General features: G+C 39.3%; 4 protein-coding genes across 6 annotated transcripts in view; 2 read left to right on the plus strand and 2 right to left on the minus strand.

Moving 5' to 3' along the window:
- Nucleotides 1-11, minus strand: part of pcyox1 (prenylcysteine oxidase 1) — a 6399-nt gene extending 6388 nt beyond the window's left edge. Inside the window, exon 1 of the mRNA XM_039779951.1 lies at nt 1-11. This exon is cut by the window's left edge and continues 235 nt beyond it. The gene's annotated coding sequence lies outside the window, so the exon portion shown is untranslated.
- A 436-nt stretch (nt 12-447) lies between these two features.
- On the plus strand, nt 448-2278 carry fam136a (family with sequence similarity 136 member A). The gene is made up of 3 exons (XM_039779955.1): nt 448-747; nt 868-1008; nt 1461-2278. Exons 1-3 carry the CDS (start codon nt 661-663, stop codon nt 1647-1649), a joined length of 417 nt encoding a protein of 138 aa, XP_039635889.1. The 5' UTR covers nt 448-660; the 3' UTR covers nt 1650-2278.
- A 1161-nt stretch (nt 2279-3439) lies between these two features.
- Nucleotides 3440-11072, minus strand: gmcl1 (germ cell-less, spermatogenesis associated). Of its 3 annotated transcripts, XM_039779954.1 has the most exons (16): nt 10692-11072; nt 9983-10025; nt 9461-9638; nt 9226-9349; nt 9006-9102; nt 8786-8883; nt 8557-8669; nt 8381-8446; nt 8020-8104; nt 7832-7922; nt 7581-7721; nt 7142-7211; nt 6924-6999; nt 6676-6821; nt 5364-5451; nt 5104-5244 (listed from the first exon to the last, which is right to left on the minus strand). In XM_039779954.1, the coding sequence occupies exons 3-16, from the start codon at nt 9634-9636 to the stop codon at nt 5104-5106; spliced, it is 1512 nt and encodes a 503-aa protein (XP_039635888.1). In that variant the 5' UTR covers nt 9637-9638; nt 9983-10025; nt 10692-11072. The 3 variants fall into 3 exon arrangements, with proteins under 3 accessions (XP_039635886.1, XP_039635888.1, XP_039635887.1); XM_039779952.1 differs by lacking the exon at nt 9983-10025 and having other exon boundaries at nt 3440-5244; nt 9461-9643; nt 10692-11071; XM_039779953.1 differs by lacking the exon at nt 9983-10025.
- A 2430-nt stretch (nt 11073-13502) lies between these two features.
- Nucleotides 13503-20141, plus strand: ggcx (gamma-glutamyl carboxylase). The gene is made up of 15 exons (XM_039779994.1): nt 13503-13907; nt 14159-14359; nt 14497-14655; nt 15637-15802; nt 15903-15981; nt 16095-16201; nt 16312-16475; nt 16606-16907; nt 17337-17468; nt 17688-17839; nt 17961-18130; nt 18258-18388; nt 18482-18629; nt 18898-19099; nt 19226-20141. The coding sequence occupies exons 1-15, from the start codon at nt 13883-13885 to the stop codon at nt 19383-19385; spliced, it is 2298 nt and encodes a 765-aa protein (XP_039635928.1). The 5' UTR covers nt 13503-13882; the 3' UTR covers nt 19386-20141.

Consider the following 20141-nt stretch of genomic DNA (forward strand, 5'->3'; position numbering starts at 1 on the left):
TCAGACACACTTCCGGGCACGTTTAGCTACGTTCGTGTTCCACAATAAAGGCCGTGAACTCTTAACTCGAGATAATAAAAAACGGAGATAAATGTGGACAGTTGTCTCTAGATGGACTGCAATGGAAAGGTGCAACGTTTTTACAATGAAGGTTGATTTGAGCCTCATCACGGTTCATACTATAACCTTTCAAAAGATACATGTTGACATATCATTTAAAAGAAATGTAAATATACTATGAAACAATGTAGAATCATATTTTAAATCCAGTTAGGATACTTTTGATCTGTGCAGTTTACATGTGTGTGCATGAGGTTTGGAGCTACGCGGTAGCTGTCATCTCTCTTCTGTGATTTCTCACGAAAATGTAAGTAAATACTGAGAAGATCAAAAACATTTTTTTGAAGTCACACAACGGAAGAGGGTTTATTTTTTTTCTAAAACAGATTGCGGAAGTAAAGCGGAAGTGGCGCGATCGTCTACTCATCTTGAAGCATGCTTGAATGGAGGTGACCTTAGTTATCGTCAAATTGTAAAGTAGCCTACAGGAACTTGCCGTGGACGCCGCGAATACATCGCGTCACTCCGGTCTGGTTTAGGTGCTAAAGCTGAATCTTAAATATTTGTTAAGACTTTACGGAGTGAGTAGGACAAACAGAGATGGCAGCGGCACATCAGGCACGCGTGCAAAATGAGGTGGAAGAAATGGTCCAAAGCCTGGAGAGGGACCACATCCGTGTGATGCAGGTAAGTGTCTTGCCTTTGAAACATGAACTGGGCATGCAGTAACAGTTCCGTTGGTTTGTCTGATCTGTACAGCACATGTATTCATGCATAACATGTCTCAACTGTGTGTTCTTGCTGCAGGGTCGCATGTTCAGGTGCAGTGCAGACTGCTGTGATCGCTCCACAGACTCCATGTCTGTGGTGCACCAGTGCATCGAGAGGTGTCACACTCCTCTGGCCAAAGCTCAGGGACTGGTCACTTCAGAGCTAGAGAAGTTTCAGGTGAGGGGACATTTGAGTGTGTGGCATTTTTAAAAGTGAACGTTTGTTTGAAGTCTTTAGGTAACAGGTGTCCCAGCGTGCCTTCAATGACAAAAGGTTATATTTCAGTGTGGCATTTCTAATAAAAACCTGCCACAATATGTTGCATTTTATTTTTCCTGTATTTTACATATTTGATCTAACATTTTATTGCATTTGTTTTATATCCCCTATAGGGGATATAAATATAGATATTCCTATAGCATTTGCATGTATTCCTTAAATTGTTAAAAATGACAAGCCTTAACTTCCACCTATAGTTAAGATGCAACATTTAAAAAACCTTCCAGCCCAATTTAGGCCTAAATGCTTAGTTGCATTTTCACCTGCAAATCTCTAAAAATGCCTACTGGGACTTTTCTCTTGTCAGTTTTGACTCAGTCTAAAACCATCTCTCCTCTTTGACCCCTCAGGACCGTCTGACCAGATGCACGATGCACTGCAATGATAAAGCGAAGGATCTTTTCGACTCGGGTGCAAAGGAGCCAGCTGTTCGATCACTGATGGACAGTTGTGTGGGTAGTTGTGTGGACGACCATGTGAACCTGCTCCCCAGTATGACTCGAAGACTTAAAGAGAATTTGGACTCTATACAGCAGTAAGGAGCGGGATGGATGACTGTAGTCCGTCCTAAGACTCAGCCTGAGGTCATCATTACGCATACAGAAGCGCAGGGTCAGTCAACTCAGCCAGTTTGACCAGTAAGAACTGAAGAGTAGAGGGCTGGAACACCATGAAAGGGTGGAGAGTAAAGTTTTTAGAATGGGATGTGATGCAGAGCATGAAGAGCTTTGACAGGTTTTAGAGGCTGTGACTCTGAATGTTGGTGTGGAGATTTAAAACAGCTCACTGTGAGATTTTGTTATTGTACTACGTGTAATTAACAAACAGTAACCTCCCTGGAGACTGGGAGCTGAAAGTTTCGTTAGATCTTATCTGCAACGAGAAAGAAATGATGCATCTGGTGTCGCGTCATTGTGTATGAACAAGTTGCCAACTTAAACATGCAAAAAGTACATCACCCAATGAACATGATCCACGTGCATCTATTCCTGCATGAAGTTTTGAATGTATTTTATGTTCAATTCTTCCAGCCATATTTAATTTCTAAAGGTTCTTTCCTGTGTAAACACTCTTGTCCCTCGTCATTTTATTGTTGAGTTGTTCTGATTGTCTGACCTGACATGGTAAGATATGTTTATATATCTGAATTAAAAGTACTGTAGATGTACCTGTTTTTGGACTGCATTACTTCCATGAAAACGACATGAACTCTGCTTGCAAGTATTAAGGCAAGACAATGGTGATGCTTTTCTTTTTTTTTAATGACAGATTGTGGTACAAATAAGGCAACACTAAGGTGGCAGTATGAGTACCAGCAGGAGAACATTATGCAGCAACAATTACAAGAAGCAGTAAACACACTGTAGATCTGATGTAAACCCTACAACCTATTTATTTTGTCCAAATATGTTGTTTATATAGAAATTTGTAATATGTAATGAAATCTGTAATATTGAGGAAACCATGGCATTATTTCTGAATATAAAAAGAATAATTAAGCCAACTGTTTGCCACTTACTGGGATGTGAGATAGTCTCTGGCAGAACTCTCAAGACTAAATTCTTGTTTTTGGTCCTTTACAATATAGATGTAGAATAAGTAACTGACTAAGAGGCTGGAGTCCTGATAAAAGCATCCTCTCCAAACTTACATTGTTAGAAAGAAAGCTCTTCTGTATCCTGGATTTGTTTTACCCAAAACATGTAGAAAGGGAAATTAAATGAATTCAAACTTTACTTCAGGGACCAGAACACTCTGCAGAGAAGCCAACTGAAAACAAAAGTTCAGACAGAAAATACAGACAGGGGTCTCTCTCTCGCTGCTTCTTTAGTTTACATCTTTTGGAAACGTCTTAATGCTCAATTGTCAGACAGCAGGTATGTTGACTGTAAGAAATTTTTTCTAATGTGTGCCGAGCCTAAAACCTGCTAGTTTTTATCCAAGCTTTTTCATTCCTGATAAAGATCTGCTGTTGCTCCAACTGAACAGAGGAGATCAACCTGAATCTGGATCATTTTGCAGAGAATATGTTGTGTAGGACTGGTTGTTGATAATAATTGTAAATTATACATGTATGCGATAAAGAAATACTTATCACAATAAGTGGTAAATAAATCACTTACATTATTGCTGGACAGCTCTGTCAAATATGTTGCTGTAAGTATGTTCAACATGGCATCATGACTTTGCGTAAATGGGTTCCAATGAACATCACTATGTAGGAAATCAGGATTCAGCATAGTGGAAAGAACTGTTGAATATCTACAGAAGCATAAATACATGAATAAATGATCAGCTGTAGTAAAGACCTAGTTGGAGAAAGAAAGGATTGTGTGATAGCACCATAGCCCATGTGAATGGGCAGTTTTATTGGCTGTCGAAAATTGTATTTTCTTTTGCAAAAATAAATCCATACAAATACAAATGAAGTCATAAAATAAATAAAAATAAAAAAACACCTTAAACTTTATGACAGTTACAGCTATACAGGCGAGTCATACTGAGAATGTGTTGGCAGTACATGTCTGCTTTACAGGTTTTCAAAACAGCATGAGGTAACAGATTTACAAAACTGCCTAATCAATAGTACAAACGTGTACAACAACATAACTGCAAAGGTACTTAATGTGTCAAGGGACAAACTGCACTGCAAAACAGGATCAGTGGATTCCAGTAACAACAGTAAATGGAGATTTGACAGTGTAGCTGGTAAACACTGCAGAATGTCACAAAATCTGTAGTCAGTCAACATTTCTGTTTGTTTGGAGTTTGCACATTATGCTGTGAACATCAGAAAGCTGGTATCAAGGATTGTACGTCCAAGTGTAAACTGTGTAATTGAGGCTCAGGTCTCATGAATAAAGATTATTGGTTTAATCTGGATTATTGACCTCACGATGCAGGTTTATATAGAGGTGTGTAACATAAGCATGGCTACTTGGGCTTCGTGACATTACTTTTATCACATGTATGCAATGTTTTATAATGTGAATATTGCGGTAAATGTTATTTACAAAGTACAAAGGATTCTTGATACTGTGTATAATCTTGGAGTAGTGATGCGGTTTCCTTCAGTTTACTGAAGAGGTGGTGACCTTTCCAATCTGAAAAACAGAAGCTGCTCTGGTGTAGACTAGATTAAGACTGAGTGAGGTGGACCTGCAGGGGTTAAAGAGTGTTACAACACAGACTGAAACTGCTGCTTTTACGGCATCTATCAGTTCATTTTTTGCAATTCAAAAGTGATGCCTGTTGTCATCAGCTGCGCTCCATTGGGGCAAGGGCGCTTACATGGAGTGAAGGTGGTATGTGGTAAGTGTTGGCAGAGATTGTACAGTATCAGTAGCCCCAAGTCATGTGAAATATGTGTCTTGATTGTTTAGGACACTGTTGGTATGAATGGTATTTTGTGTGCTTGCTGCACAGAGCCGTTAATTTAAATCAGTACAAAAGACAGGTGAGTTTTTGAGCGCGCCCATCAGTAGAGTGCAGGGCCACACCTCTCACCACATCACCATAAAAGTCAATAAAGGTCCCTCTGGAGCTGTTCCCTCATGGTGTTCCCATATTCAAGGATGATAATGCCCCCATACACACTGATAAATGAATTCCAGAGTGGTTCCATTAATATAAATGACCTGGGGGTTTTCCACCTTGAGAAATGGTCCAACATCCCAGTGCAGACAGTTCATGGCAGAGGTCCACAGTTTGAAGCTGCTTTGAAGACAAAAGGTGGCCTAATCTCTCCTGGCCACTGTCTCTGTTACACTGTAAACCCAATGTATGTGTAGCTAATTCTGACTGTGCCAAAAACACTGGATACACAGATACAAAACATTTCCCCTAAACACCTCACTGTGTTACGTAGCATGCAGATGGTATGTCCAATGTCAAAGTGATGTTAAATGTGGCGGTGGATTGTACGTACAAGCTTGTGTCAGTGTCTCAGCTTTCCCAGAGGAATAGTAGCAGTTAATGGCTGCTCAACAGGCATCAAGACACGCTGCGAGCAGTGCTTTCTTGTTCTGAGGAATCTGGACGGGAGTCAGAGTGAGGCGACGTATACAGGAAGTTACAGCACACGTAGAGGGGGAATGTTAACAACCGGCTGTCAAGGTTCATCACCACATACTCCTGAGTCATTGGAAGGAAAAGAGAAATATTAGGCAAGTCAAGAACAGCATCTTATACAAGGTAATGAATGACACGGCAATTGAGCCATCTATATCTACAGGTTAACAGCACTCACTGACCTGGTCTTTCTCGAGAGTGAGAAGCTGGTAACCTGTTGAGCGACTGCAGACCAGCTTTCCACGGCTATCAAAGGAGGCAAGACGTAACCTGAACAAATAAAAATGGTTAAAGGCAGGTAAAATACTTTCCAAAATTAAAGCTGCAGACACATACACATCGTTTGAAAATTAAATTATTTGACATTTTGGGAAACACACTTATTTGCTTTCTTCCCGCGAGTTAGATGAGAAGATTGATACCACTCACATATGGGTAAGATAAATATGAAACTACCACCAGTAGCTGGCTAACATAGCTTAGCATAAAGACTTCTAACAGGGGAAAACAGCTAGCCTGGCTACGTCCAGGGATAACATCTAACTCTTGGGAAGAAAGTGAATGTATTTCCCAAAATGTCGACAAACATCAAACACCCAGTTTCAATGCATGACAATCAAATAAGCTCAGTTGTAAAAATGTGGCTGTTATTTTGAATGGATAGCATGCTTTCTATTAGCCTGGAAATCCAGACCCAAATCCGAAAGATTAAGGGTCTGGCAGTGAGTAATGAAAATGGCCCAACTCGAGGGGCGGCACCAAGCATGCGTTTGAAAATCTCACTGCACGCAATTGGATAACACTACGACCAATCACAACAATACACGGGGTGACGTATCCAGAGCCCCATATGCGTAGCTACCAGCAGAGCTAACCTTTAGATTAAACTGTCGTCATCGGTTTAGCTCGCTTCTGGCCCGCCTATATCAGATACACCGATGTGATTGGAGCAGCTCGGCTACAAGGGCATAGTTAATGAGCATCGTTACTCAATGCCAGAGTGACTCACTGAGCAAATTCAAATTGTGCTCTTGCAAAAACTCTGGATTTCCAGAGTAGCTTTCTATTGCAATTTCAGTTAATACGATCAGAATGCTATAACAAGAATAACAAAATACAAATTACATTCAATTGATGGTTTCTTAATCATTAGAGAAGTGTATAACAACAACTCATCATTTTAAATTAAGATGAAATATGTGCACAGTAAATTAGTAAACAGTTACCAATTCTGTTGCAGTTGAACTCCAATACGGATCCCCAATTTACAATGTCACTTACAATGCATTATTGTGGATGTAAAGCAACTTTAACAAATGCTATATCACAAACAAACCAAAAAATTGTGACTCTTCTTTTTTTCAGATTATACCTGTAATTTGTATCAACTTCAACTGAAAATCCTCATCTTAGTTTGCTTATTAAAGTCCATGATATAGACACACCTGTACACAACATTCAGAAAAATATTCAAAGGTTGGTTGCAATACACACCGGAATGCCAGATGCCTTCGAGGTTGCAGACTCACAGCGCCCCCACATGGCTGACTCAGAGTATTTCTTTTGAAGACTATGAAACGGTTTGTGTAGGTCACCAGCAGATCAAAACCAAAGTTAAAGCCTGTCCACCGCCAGCAGTACTGAAGAGAGGGGAAAAAAATAGTTTTTTGTTCTGTAATAATTTAACATAATCCGTTATACAGGAGCAAAAGTTCCTGTAGCAGCGAGACTGTCCGACTCACATCTCCATCTTTAGTCAGTTTCCTGCCGCACCTCATACTGCTCAGCTCAAACTCGTCTTTGTTGGCTTCCTGGGGACTAATGACAGACAGGTGCCTTTGTCATCGCAGCAGCATTAAAATCATATTTTTATGCATACAGTTTGTGGTTTTATAAAGACGAGACAGCAGCTGAAAAATACAGGTGACAGCATCACAATAGTTCAGTCGCAGGTTCTCACCCATTATCATTGTCAAATTCTGTCCGGAGCATAGCGAACCACTGGTTTTTGTACACCGTCGTTAACCAATCTGGAATACATTTTAATAGAAAATGTTAACAGTGCATCAACACATGGAAAAGACATTTCCTAGACATGAAAATGTTAGGATGAACGATAATAACTCTAAGTCTAATTCTTTATACCACTTACAATGAAATTAAACAACTGAATTTATTACATAGATGGAAATAGAATATAGGTCTACATAACTGGGCTTATTGTTCCTAGTATAACCAATCAAGTAACGAGAAAGCCCATAAAACTGATTTAAAATAAAATCCTTCACTTTATTCAAAACCACTTTACAGGTTCAATACTAGATAATGAAATACATTTTTCCGGAGCATAGAAGAAGCACATTTATGATTAAATTAGGTCAGACTGAAATACATCTTACCAGGGGGCAAAATATTGTCTCTCTCCAGAATGCGTGCAGATGCGAGATCATTGATAATATACTGGAGACGAACGTATTTGAACACTGAACGGAAAGGTTCGCCCTCCTCTGTGTTCAAGAAGGGCTCTTTCTCACACAAGTCTGGAGAACAAAGTCAATTGGAATTAGAGTCCAACATGTGTGTGAGGCTACCACTGAAGAAAAATGCATATGAAGATCACTATTTTTTATAAGATATGGCCTTACAGTACCTGTCCTGCGTTTGCAAAGCCACGCATCAGCATCAGCCAGAAGCTGCTTAATTGGGCCGTCCCATGACGTGTTGAGCTGCAGAAACATCCACTGCAGAGAGAGATTACAAAGAGAGCTCTTAGAAAACAGGTCTCATGATACAGTGAGTGTATCTCAGAGTTATTAAAGTATATACATTTTCACATACTTTTTTCAGAGCAGTGTATACATCCATCTCCACCTGCATGACAAACAGGTCAGAGGACTGAATGAGCTGCTCCATCACCTCTGCCCTGTAAATGCAGGCCAGAGACAAATGGTGAGTATGATCCCAGACAATATTTTTTACACCACGGTTTGAAACACAGCAATTGAATTGACCTCATTAAAAAAGGTCACAGCACTAATGTGAGACCATTTTAATTAAGCAGCACATTGTAATCATGAGGTCCATGGCGATATAAAACTATACTTGATACCTTCATTATCAGAAAAGTTACACTGACACCTAAAGAAAGGATATAGGGCAGACAATGAAAACAAAAGAACTGTGAGCTGAGCACACATACCCAAGTTCTTTCATCAGGTCGACATTTTGGTGGGTCATCAGGTTGTTCAGAAGCCACTCAAGACACCTGCAAAAGGAGAAGCACCGACACATTATAAAGTGCGACATTTGTACACAGCATAAAATACTGTTTGGCCTTTTAATAATAACTGTCATTTGAAATAATTAAAATCTGACTTTTTCATGACTAAATCCAAGCCATAGATGCTGGCACAAGCATAGTAGCCACACACGGTCTTCGCACTGATATTTTCCTTCATGGTCTCTCCACACTGCTGGATCAAACCATCCTGTAAACAACAAACCATGAGACTTGATTAGATTTTGTATCATATGACTGCATGTACAAAATCAAGATTGTAATTTTACATATGAGACAATAGCTGACGTCATTCAATGTACTGACCAGCTGTAGCATACAAGCAGCTGCAAGAATACTGACAACTCTGCTGGGCTTGATCAGAACATCATCCCGATACAGGGATCCAAATACGACTTGTAGAGCTAAACAAACAAACAAACAAACAAACAAACAAACACACACACACACACACACACAATTCTATCAGTAGAACACATTAAGAAACAAACACAGTCGACTGCTGCTTTCTGTGAGGTCTTCTCACCTTCAGTGTCGATGTTCTGGTCAGGAATCTCCAAATTGATTTCCATCATGTTGGACTCCTTCCAAGAGCCGCTGAACATGCTGGAGAAATACCCTGACTGTAAAATGCAAGAAGGAGGGAAAGAAACAAGAAAAAGAAAGAGTATTAAAGACAATGATAACGCACATGAAAAAAATCTATCACCGATTATCTTTGTGGTGTTTTTGTATTGATGTTTTACCTGACACAGGTACACTTTGTGGAGGTTCCACTCCTGTCCCAGAGCACAGATGCAAATGTCACTGTTCTCCCCATTCAGAAACAAAGTCTGATAAATGTATCGTGATGTGCTTTTCAATTTCTTCCTGTTCAAGTTTGGAAAACACAAACAACAGAGAAGAGACAAAAACACATTTAAAAATATTGATGAGTTAAATATAATTGACACTGAATTGATTGCTTTAAATCAGCCATGCCTGCGAGGTGTATCCAGTATGGCATCGTCCTCCTCTTGTTCACTGTCACAGTCACACGGGGCATTTCGTTTCCTCTTCTGACACTCACATCCATGCTTGTGGCTGTTATTTGTGCCCTCTGCAGCCTCCTCTGGTCCCTGAGAGGGGGACTGGAACCTACTGCCCAGACTTCCCATCTCTACACTTCCAAAGAGATGTAACACAAATAAAACATTTGTCAAAAATAACAGTAAAAGTCAGCAGTCAAGTAATAAATGTCAACTGTACTGTATTTTAGCATTGCAACAGAGCTGCATAGGTAAATATAATATTAAAATCATTAGAGAAGATATTTTTAGGGACTTTGGCTTTTGCAGTATCGTGATATAGCTTGTAGAGTTTTTTGTTACTTTTCCTTAGGGTTTCAACTACAAAAAATGAACTCCTGATTAATCTGTTGATTCATTTTTCAATTAATTGACTGTATAGTCTACAATAAAATGTCAGAAGATTATGAAAAATGGCCATTATAAATTCACAGACCCACGGTGACATCTTTCAATTGCTTGTTTTGTCCAACCAACAGCTGAAAAGAACCGCAAATTCACACGTTTGTGAAGCTGAAACAAGCATTTTTGTTTGATAAATGACTTGAATGATAGATTATCAAAATTGTTGCTGAATAATTATCTGTTGATAGACAAACTGACAATTCATTTTAAGCACATTCACTTTTCCTAAAAGCTGCATTACAATTCAACGATGCAATTGCATTGACTTATTTCACTGCCTTGTGAGATTCTATTCCACATTTTGCTAATATCTCAAACATGTGTGGTGGTATTTTAAATGTACCATTAATCATCTCAAAACTATAAGCACATCAAATACAGTGTAGGATTATATGTACTTGGTAAAATTAACATTGAAATATAACCAATCAATCAAAATTGCCATTATCTAGTTATATGTTCAAAAACAAAGCAAAAGACATTAAAACTAATTTGTTAGTTAATGTGGGGCTTTCATAATCTACCTATCTAATTAAAAGAAAGGTATAAATTTAGCCCAAAAGGCCTAGAGATTTACATGTGCTGGTATTTTTGAGTCTGAGTGCACAACAAAACAACACCTGAATTAAGTTGTATTAGCTAGCTACACTTGTCAAACAGAGTCTGATCAAAGTGCTCCCTCCTGCAGCAAACCAGATGTACAGAATGTCTAAACAAAAGTAACGACTGAGCTCACTTACCTGATGAGTAGCACCGAGCAGGCTAAGGGAGATGTGTAGGGTTAATTTGGACGGTAAACACGGGCTGACTATCTCAGGTCAGAAATTCTGTCAGACGTTGACTAGCCAGTTGAAGAGGAGCTAACCTCAGAGCTAGCTTAGCTGCCGGGATTCACAAACGAAAACAGGTCTGAAAACAATAACAGCGTTGCTTCTGACAAGCTGCTACATCACACAAGCCTCCAGACCGCAAATCCCTCTTTGGTTCCAGTTAACTTACATTTTTTCTTCTTCTAAATAAGAGTAAATGTTAACCCAGAAGGGGTTGTGTGTACTGCCCTGAAAATCTGTGGCTGCTTTTGTTATTCTTCTTCTTTTGCTGGTTGTCGTAGCCTTCTACGTCACAAGTGGCTGCTCTGCTCAACGGCGCCACTTGCCTGAGACGGACGGACATGGAAAACGTCCGTCAAATCTTTACAGTCTATGATCAAATCCATAGACAGTATATACATCTATCTATTTGTTTGCATATGTCTAATTTTGTTTAATTGAATAATTAGTTTCCACAGCACCCATACCTTAACATCACCAGATATTAATCATCCCGTAAAATAAAAAAACATGAAAACTTGATGACCAATTATACACATTAGACGAGATTAACTCTTCTGACCAGTCTGTCCGGTTCTTTTTGAGTCCATAGGGCAATGCCAAATCAACAGTGTTTAGTGTTATATTTTAATTCAGGTGCCTTTGCCTAATGCAGACTTTAAATAAGACTGCATTGGAACTTTTGAGAGGCAAATGGTGATTTAATCATTTATGTCCAGAATTTGTTTATGTCCAGAAAATGTCAACTTATGCTTTCTAGTGGCTGAATTAAGAGGATAAAAACAGCTTTCATTGTATTATACATTACACAAATAGCCTATAACTAATACTTACAATTTCAAGGAGGAAATTACTATGTAATTTGTCACCAATTATAGGTAAAATACTGTGTAGGTATATCCTTTATTTAATCAGGTTGTCTCACTGAGATCAGGATCTTCTTTGCAAGAGACCCGAATAAAGAAAAAGTATAGAATGTTTCCAATAATTAATGAATAATGTGTGATTATTTACATGGGTTTAAATGAAGAAATTCCTGCAAGAAAGTTTCTTGCAGGAACTCAGTTTCTCAAGTTAAAAACTGCTTATAAACTAAGCACATACATCCTAACTAAGCTCAGAGATTTGTCTCTATTTCCCCTATAATTAGTGCTAAACACAGTCTTTAATATCTACTAATGAAAACCCTCTGATGTGCCTGAAACAACAACAAGCTTCCCTGTGATGTTGAAAGGTTTTGTTATGTACACCTGGGTTGTCTGCGTGAATGCATCCAAGGCAACCAGTGCACAAAGGTCTTTCTTGTTTTGCCCATTCAGACTAACCTCTCACACCCTTTCCCACTCACATCTGAATAACCCACCCAAGTAGACTAAGACCGCACTGAATGGAGGCTAAACTAATACCTAAGTTGGATAAAGTGTTTAGTCTACAGCCATCTGCAATGTCCAAAATAAATTACCAGTTTCTACAGACAATTAAAATTCCACAGAGGGGGCCACCTTCCAAACCCATAAAGAAATTATGAAAAACATTGCTCCTCCTGCCACTGTGAAAGAGGGAATACCTAAACTTGGAAAAGATTCTGCACTTAATCAGCCTCCAAAAACCTTATTCAATACGAACATATCGATAATGTATTATTGATAATGTATACAGACTACTGGTTGCCTGCTGACTTTTGCTGCCTGCCTGCAGATTGTCTGTTTTTTTGCTTGCTGTCTTTATCTGATGTGTTGTGTTTGTTACTTATTGTTGTGCATTATGCCTGTCTGAATGTTGGTCTGTGTATGTTGCTTTTACGTGCTGACTGTAGTAAGTAATTTTATTGTATTTAATTTTTTTAGGTTGCCATTTAAAACTGCCCAAGGACAACCGATGGAAATTAACTCATTCACTCATTTACACTTACTTTGCTGTTGATTAATACGCCCTGTACCTGTCAAATAAACAAATAAATGAAAATGAAATGAAAATATACAAAATGGCTTTGTCAATCAATTATATAAAACTTATTAAGGATTTATGTGACAGCAGGGATTTTGTGCAGGGTGAATAACTGTATTTTAGAAACATGTACGTTTTCTTTGGGTCGTACTACTCTAAAGAGAAAGTAAGGTAATAGTAATTTTGTTCTGTGAACATAGACACACTTTAGTTGTTTTATAAAGTGGTATCTCATCTATGTTTAACTCAAAACAAGGCATTAAACAGAGTTGCCCTTTACTCCCCTCTTTCTCTTTTAGCTGCAGAGTAAATAGCATTTAACATCAAGAACCCTGACATTGCCACCTGTCTTTAATAATGTGAGTAAATCCCTAACAGTATTACTCCAAAACTAAAAGCTGGCAAACAGATAATATACAACACATGACTGCCCTCCAGTGGTATCCTGTGGTATTCTAGTCATGACAGCAGCTTAAAATAATGAGAAATGTTGTTTTTTATGTATATTCTATGTTTTTGTTTCATATTTTTATGATCTAAAAAATGATTTCCCTTGTTTGTTTTACTTTTCTTTTCTTTTTTTACTACTGTAGCTTGGATTATTTATCATATAACCTTAACTGGTATATGCAGATGCACAAATATTGTATCTGTAGAGAACATTGACATTTATATAAGGTAGAGAACATAGACAGTATGGTAGAGAACCACCGTGAGGAATCTGCCGGATGCAGGATATGACGTATATGCTCCATGAGAAGGCGTGGTCATTGGAAAAATCAGCCAATAGACCTTTCACACAACTTATAATAACGAAGAGCATTTCTTTCACAACATTCCTCCCGAAGGAACCTCCCTATGGAACCTCCTCCTCTCCCCTATCTCTCTCTCTCTCTCTCTCTCTCTCTCTCTCTCTCTCTCTCTCTCTCTCTCTCTCTCTCTCTCTCTCTCTCTCTCTCTCTCTCTCTCTCCTTACCCTGGCCCTGACTCTGACTCTGACTCGCCCGTGTGTATGGGACTGTGACACGTAACTTGTCCGTTTCATAGACGTGACCAGGCAGTAAACTTCCAGCTGGGACAGGGAGAGCAGAGACAGGAATTTTCTGACCCCCTGTCCCCAACCCAAATCTGTTTTATTCTGATCATTTTGTAGCATGGAGGCGAGAGACGCAACTGCAGGTGAGCTTTGTTGTTAGCAGTGACGGTGTGTTGTTTAGCTAATGTAGTAACTAGATGGATCAGCATGTAACTAATCTAAACTTTAGTCATGTTTGGTGTATAAATAAGCGCTGAGCGTCATATCATGCTAGGATTTCCATGTTTTCTAAATAAAGCACAATAACTCAGTTGACTAAACGCAATATATATATATTGCTCTTAGTCATAATAAATACTACCGTATCACGTTTATGGGCCTGTTAAACCTCTAGGTGCTCTTGTGAGCAGTGCTGGAGAGGAACAAATTGCAAAGAAGGATGCAGCTCCTAAAAAAGAAACACCACAGACCAAAAGTAAGATGGAGAAAGTCTTTGGGTTCAGGAAGGAGGACCTGACCTCCTGGCACAGCCTGGTGACCCTCCTGAACCGTCCCACTGACCCTGCATCCCTGGGCATCTTCCGCTGCTTGTTTGGTAAGTTAACATGCCATTTCATCACACTAGACTGCCTGCTGCTGGGTTTAAGTGGTTCTGCAACAGAGTTGAGATTGTTCCTAGAAGATACTAAAACACTTGTGCCTTTCCAACATCATCTTGTGTCTTTCATGCAGGTTTGCTGATGGTTATCGACATCACACAGGAACGTGGCCTCAGTCACCTGGACTTTAAGTACCTGGATGGTGCCCCTGTGTGCCGCTTTCCCCTCTTCAATGTCTTACAGCCGCTGCCGCTGGATTGGATGTATCTGGTGTATGTAGTAATGTTCTTTGGTGGGTCACACTCCATTTTTTTATCTTAGAAGCTTGTGTTCAAAATATTACAGGTTGAAAAGCCCACACCTCAGTGTTTACTGTGGCTTGGTGAGGAAAGGGGACTCCATCCTTTTTAAGCGGATGCAAGCTTTTTATAGGAGACAGTCTCTGTGGGGTGGCTGTCTGGTGAAGATGAAAGCACATTTACCCAACCTGCAATTTTCCACTTTTATTTTTCCTCCAAGCTGACTAACTCATGCAACATTTTGTTTGAGTCTTTCAAAGATTGTGATAACTAATGCAAATGTGGCATTCACTGTAGCAAGAATGCAACATTTTCCAACATTAAAACCATCTGTTAAAATATTCTAGGTACAGTTATAGTTTGTTTTGTATTTGGTACGTACTTCATTTGTATAGGATATTTTTCTTATAACGTAGATTATTTACATAAAACAACATACATTATAATGCATGAAATGTAAAAAAGTGGCAATAATTATCTCAGACAAAATAAACATTGAACATAACACAAATAAGCATTGTTTGTTCATATCCAAAGCATATGATTGTACATGTTACGATGTCAATTATTCCTACTGATTCTCTATATTTGTGGCAATAATTGTTTTATAGAATTTTGTACAACTGTCTCCAGCTAATTTAGTATTGCACTGCAATAAAGTTGAGGGACTTGCAAGAGTATGTAGTATGGGTCACGCTTTAAACTACTATATAATGCAACAGCAACACTATATAGCATCTTTTGGTTGAACGGTAGACCAATGCCCACATCTAATACATCCATTACCCACATCTGTCAAACTCCACACCTCCATTTTCTCCAAGAGCCACAGACGACATTATACAACTGTTTTCACTGGCAGAGTAGGACTCCCCGTGGACTAGTTAAGATATTTACGTTTAGAAACAGGCTAACTATTATTAACAACTGTTTTGTATTATTAACTGAAGTTGTATTTATGTTTTTCATTGGAGGCGCCTTGGGCATCATGCTTGGCTGTTTCTACCGTCTCTCCTGCCTCATGTTCATCTCGACGTACTGGTACATCTTCTTTCTGGACAAAACAACCTGGAACAATCACTCGTACCTGTATGGCCTCATTGGGTTTCAGCTCACACTCATGGACGGCAACAGATACTGGTGAAATGATGTTTACAGCTCTGTCTGTGTGCAATTTCTGGCACGTCTATATGTGTGAGCTCAACAGAGGATCACTTTAATGCCTGTGTCTTACTTGTAGGTCAATCGATGGATTGCGGCGGCCTTCTATAAGAAATGCCCACGTGCCTCTATGGAATTACACCTTGTTGAGGACACAGGTTTGTGCACCAGTGACCTTTAATAGCTAATTCTGTATAGTTTTCAACTTGAAGTATTCATGAATATGGCTTGGGCACATCTAATGATGTCAATGTTTTTTTGTTCCTCAAAGATATTTATTGTATACTTCATCGCTGGAATCAAAAAGTTGGATGCTGATTGGGTGGAGGGATACTCAATGTCATACCTTGCTCATCATTGGCTATTTGATCCTTTCAAGTAGGTATTATTTAGCAGCTCAGTCCAAAAATATTTAATCCTTCAATCACTGAATGTTGTATCTCAGTACTCCCACTCTGATCTTGCTGTACCACACATTATTTTGTCAGAGTCATTCTCCCCGTGGAGTTAGTAAATCTGCTGGTGGTGCATGGAGGCGGTCTTGTTCTTGATCTGACCGCCGGCTACCTGCTGTTTTTTGATGCCACACGACCTTATGGATTTTTCTTTGTCTCCTACTTCCACTGCATGAACTCTCAGCTTTTCAGCATTGGTGAGTCTTCATTAAAAACATATTTCTTGTTGCCATGGATACTTTTAATTATGCCTTTAATTTGTGAGGTATGATTTGACCTCCATTTAATTGATGGTCTTATGAGAATGAGAATGTTAATCTTCCACAGGGATGTTTTCCTACACAATGCTGGCCACCAGTCCCCTCTTCTGCTACGCTGACTGGCCAAGAAAATTCTTCGCTCGTTTCCCAGAATTCCTCAGGGCAGTCCTGCCACTCACCTCGCCAGACCCTCAGCCCAGTACTTCCTGTGTTTACAATGAGATCCAAAGCACCAGTACCGAACGCCAGGTGACCCCGCCTGTCGCCAAAGCTTCCAAACTGAGACTAAAGCACAAGCTGGGAGCCATTTTTACTATTCTCTACATAATTGAACAGTTCTTCCTGCCTTACTCTCACTTCATCACACAGGTACGTCTGTCTATCCTGTCTTTTTTTTAACATTTAAAATCCTAAAAGACTTTTACAGCTGACTTGATCTAAAGAGCCAACTAGTAAATTTTTGCTTAATGTTCTTCCAGCACTTTTTACACAGAGACATTCTGGTTAATACGATTGTACTTTGCTGTCAGCTATAGCCTTCTAAACCCTCTCTGAGTCACTGATAGTTGCTCAATCAGAGTCAACAGTCATTGATCCAGAGCAAACAACAGCTCAGACTGGTGCTGTCAGAAGAAGGGTTAAAGCCCTGAAGTAGATCATCATCATCCAGTCTCTGATAGCAACGCTGTGTTTTTCTCTTGGTTCTTTATGAATTTAAAGTTCTGGTTTATATACAACTTTATTAAAAAAAAACTGGTGAAAGGGCGAAATTTGTCCTAATATTTCGTTTTTCTGCAGGGTTACAACAACTGGACCAATGGCTTGTACGGCTACTCATGGGACATGATGGTTCACTCCCGCAGCCATCAGCATGTTAAGATCACTTACAAAGATGGAAAAACTGGGGAAATTGGATATCTGAACCCAGGGGTGAGTTCCAAGGAAAACACACAAAGTATGTGAGCAGTACAGTTTGTCTTAATGGTATATCAGTGCAGCATAGACGATCACGATGAGGATCTATGCACAAGAGTTACAATGCAAAGCAAGGTAAATTGGGCCCATCAGTCATGTCATGATAAAATGCTTTTAAGGTTAGATAGCAAATGAAGTTTTGCATGTTTTGAATGTTGACTTTGTGTACTGAAGGTTTTCACACAAAGCCGTCGCTGGAAAGACCACGGAGACATGCTAAAGCAGTATGCCACATGCCTCAATCAATTCCTGCCCCGCTATAATATCTCTGATCCTGAAATCTACTTTGACATCTGGGTGTCCATCAATGAACGCTTTCAGCAAAGGTATTAGAGCCTTTTGCTTGAGAGAAATATGCTATTAATGTAATTACTTCAGGTGTATCCAATTAATAATGTTCTAAAAAATTATATAGTGTTTTAAATTTGGTCTGGCCTTTTCTCTAAGGATCTTTGATCCCCGTGTGGACGTTGTGAAGGCTGATTGGTCACCTTTCCGACCAAACACATGGTTGATGCCTCTACTGGTGGACCTCTCCCCATGGAGGACCAAGTTCCAGGAGATTGAGGGAAGTTTGGACAATCAGACTGAGATCGTCTTTATCGCTGATTTCCCAGGTTACCAATCTCTCTTTGTTCCATCTTTTATTTGGAAGTGTATTTTTGTTTGTAGTTATGTTTACCCTCATTAATTCTTGGTGCTACAGGCTGCCTTTGTGATAACTAAAAGTATGTTACCTTTTAGGTCTTCACTTAGAAAACTTTGTAAGTCAAGACCTGGGCAACACCAGCATCAGTGTATTGCAGGGCAAAGTGAACATTGAGATCGTGGAGGAGAAGAAGAACTTCACTCTTCAGCCTGGTGAGCAGATAAAGGTACAGCAGCGACACGCTAACCTCACCGTTAACATTACCATTATTTGTTAAACCTCGACACAAAAGCATTTGCCATAATGTGTATGTGTTTAGGTACCTGCTGGGGCTTACCATAAGGTGTACACAGTGTCTGAAGACCCGTCTTGCTACATGTACATCTACGTCAACACCACAGAAGCAGCATTACAGGAGAACTTCACAAAGCTGTTTGAGCTTCAGGAGCGTGTACGCAATGGGACAGGTAAATGTCAGGCACTTAACACCATGAATATAGTTTAATAATGCAATATTGTATGAAAAAATAGGCATCAATGCAAACATTATTAGAAATGTGTAGTAAACATCAGCTATTTTTTAAAATCTAAACTATAAAAAATATAATCTCAAAGATCACAACAGCTCGGACCCTGTGAGAACATTCTCCCTTTTTTATCCAAATGTAAAAGTTTTGCTCAAGAGCTCAAAAGAAATTCATCAGATGATGCTGACTGGACGGTCTCTTTCCACAGAAACCGAGCCCCTTCCTCCTGAGCTGCAGCCTCTTATCACTGCAGACGATGAAGGGTCAGAGTTAAACGCCACTGACCCGATTGTGCAGCTGTTCCTGAAGAGGCAACGTCGCATGAAGGAGGTGAAGAAGCGCAGGGAGGCCGGCGCACTAGAGCGACTGGAGCGGTTTGCAGTGAAGAAGTACTATACGATACGGAGGGGGTGAGTGTCGTCTTCTAACAGCACAGCAACATGCCACGTTTTGTTGTATTTACACAGAAACTGTAAAAACAAAAACTAAATTATTCCCTGAATGTATTTCATTAACTTTGTCCCCTTTGCTTTTAGATTCTTGATGACTGCCATTGCCATGAGAAACCTGGTGGTGGGTCTCCCTTCTCTCGAACAGCTGACAAGAGAAGTTGCCTTCGCCAACATGAAAGAACCTCAGGCAGAAGCCAACCAGGACGAACGGCTGAAAGATGAAGTTGGTCATGGAGAACTTTAAAGCTGTCTTTGGGGCCAAAGATGCTGTGTTGAATTGCTGGATCACACATTGTTACTACTGGACTGTTACTGGGACATTGCTGTCCAGAAATCAAGGGATTTTAAATTTTCTATGATTCTGAAATATTCTGAGTTTCAGATTTATTTTTAAATGTAAAGCCAGTATTTAGTTATAGCATTTGTTTACAGATCAGAATTTATGCAGAGGACATGTTTGCGTTATAGCTGCAGCAAAACTAGAATGCTGAATGTTAACAGATATGCACTGCTTTGCTGTGCAAGACTACATTTTCCTGTGTGTTTAGTTTTGCTTAAGAATTTTATAATTGCAGTTATGGCTGGGTGACATGACCAAAAAGAATATCAAGACATTGACAACATATTGACAATTATTACTAATACAGTTATTATTAATTACTGAATGGTTTTAAGAGGACAAATTTTAGCGAACATACTGACATGAACAGGATTAGGTTGGGCTATAGCTCCTCCTGTTGGTTTCTTGCCCAACTCAAATTTCAATAATTTGGGCCCGATTTCATAACAAGCAAAAAATATACTCAGTTTTTATACTCAATTTACTGTTTTGAGTACATCTACATATGTTTCTGATCTTTTATGTTAACCCTATAATGTGATAAAAACTGACAAACAAAATTGTCAGTTTGTCAAACAGCCTTTTCTAGTCACTTTTCTAATAAAGAGCTTGTGTCAATACAGTTGATGTTATTTTAATTAAAAATCATATGACATACAA

The sequence above is a fragment of the Perca fluviatilis genome, chromosome 17 (genome assembly GCF_010015445.1).
Source record: "Perca fluviatilis chromosome 17, GENO_Pfluv_1.0, whole genome shotgun sequence".
Classification (NCBI taxonomy): Eukaryota; Metazoa; Chordata; class Actinopteri; order Perciformes; family Percidae; genus Perca; species Perca fluviatilis.

Coding starts and splice junctions, on each gene's coding strand:
- fam136a (XM_039779955.1), top strand. CDS start 661: ATGGCAGCGGCACATCAGGCACGCGTGCAAAATGAGGTGGAAGAAATG. Junction 748..867: donor ACCACATCCGTGTGATGCAG/GTAAGTGTCTTG, acceptor TTCTTGCTGCAG/GGTCGCATGTTCAGGTGCAG. Junction 1,009..1,460: donor CAGAGCTAGAGAAGTTTCAG/GTGAGGGGACAT, acceptor TTGACCCCTCAG/GACCGTCTGACCAGATGCAC.
- gmcl1 (XM_039779952.1), bottom strand. CDS start 9,636: ATGGGAAGTCTGGGCAGTAGGTTCCAGTCCCCCTCTCAGGGACCAGAG. Junction 8,105..8,380: donor GACCTGATGAAAGAACTTGG/GTATGTGTGCTC, acceptor CTGCATTTACAG/GGCAGAGGTGATGGAGCAGC. Junction 7,923..8,019: donor TATACACTGCTCTGAAAAAA/GTATGTGAAAAT, acceptor CTCTCTCTGCAG/TGGATGTTTCTGCAGCTCAA.
- ggcx (XM_039779994.1), top strand. CDS start 13,883: ATGGAGGCGAGAGACGCAACTGCAG. Junction 17,840..17,960: donor AATGAACGCTTTCAGCAAAG/GTATTAGAGCCT, acceptor CTTTTCTCTAAG/GATCTTTGATCCCCGTGTGG. Junction 18,630..18,897: donor GCGTGTACGCAATGGGACAG/GTAAATGTCAGG, acceptor CTCTTTCCACAG/AAACCGAGCCCCTTCCTCCT.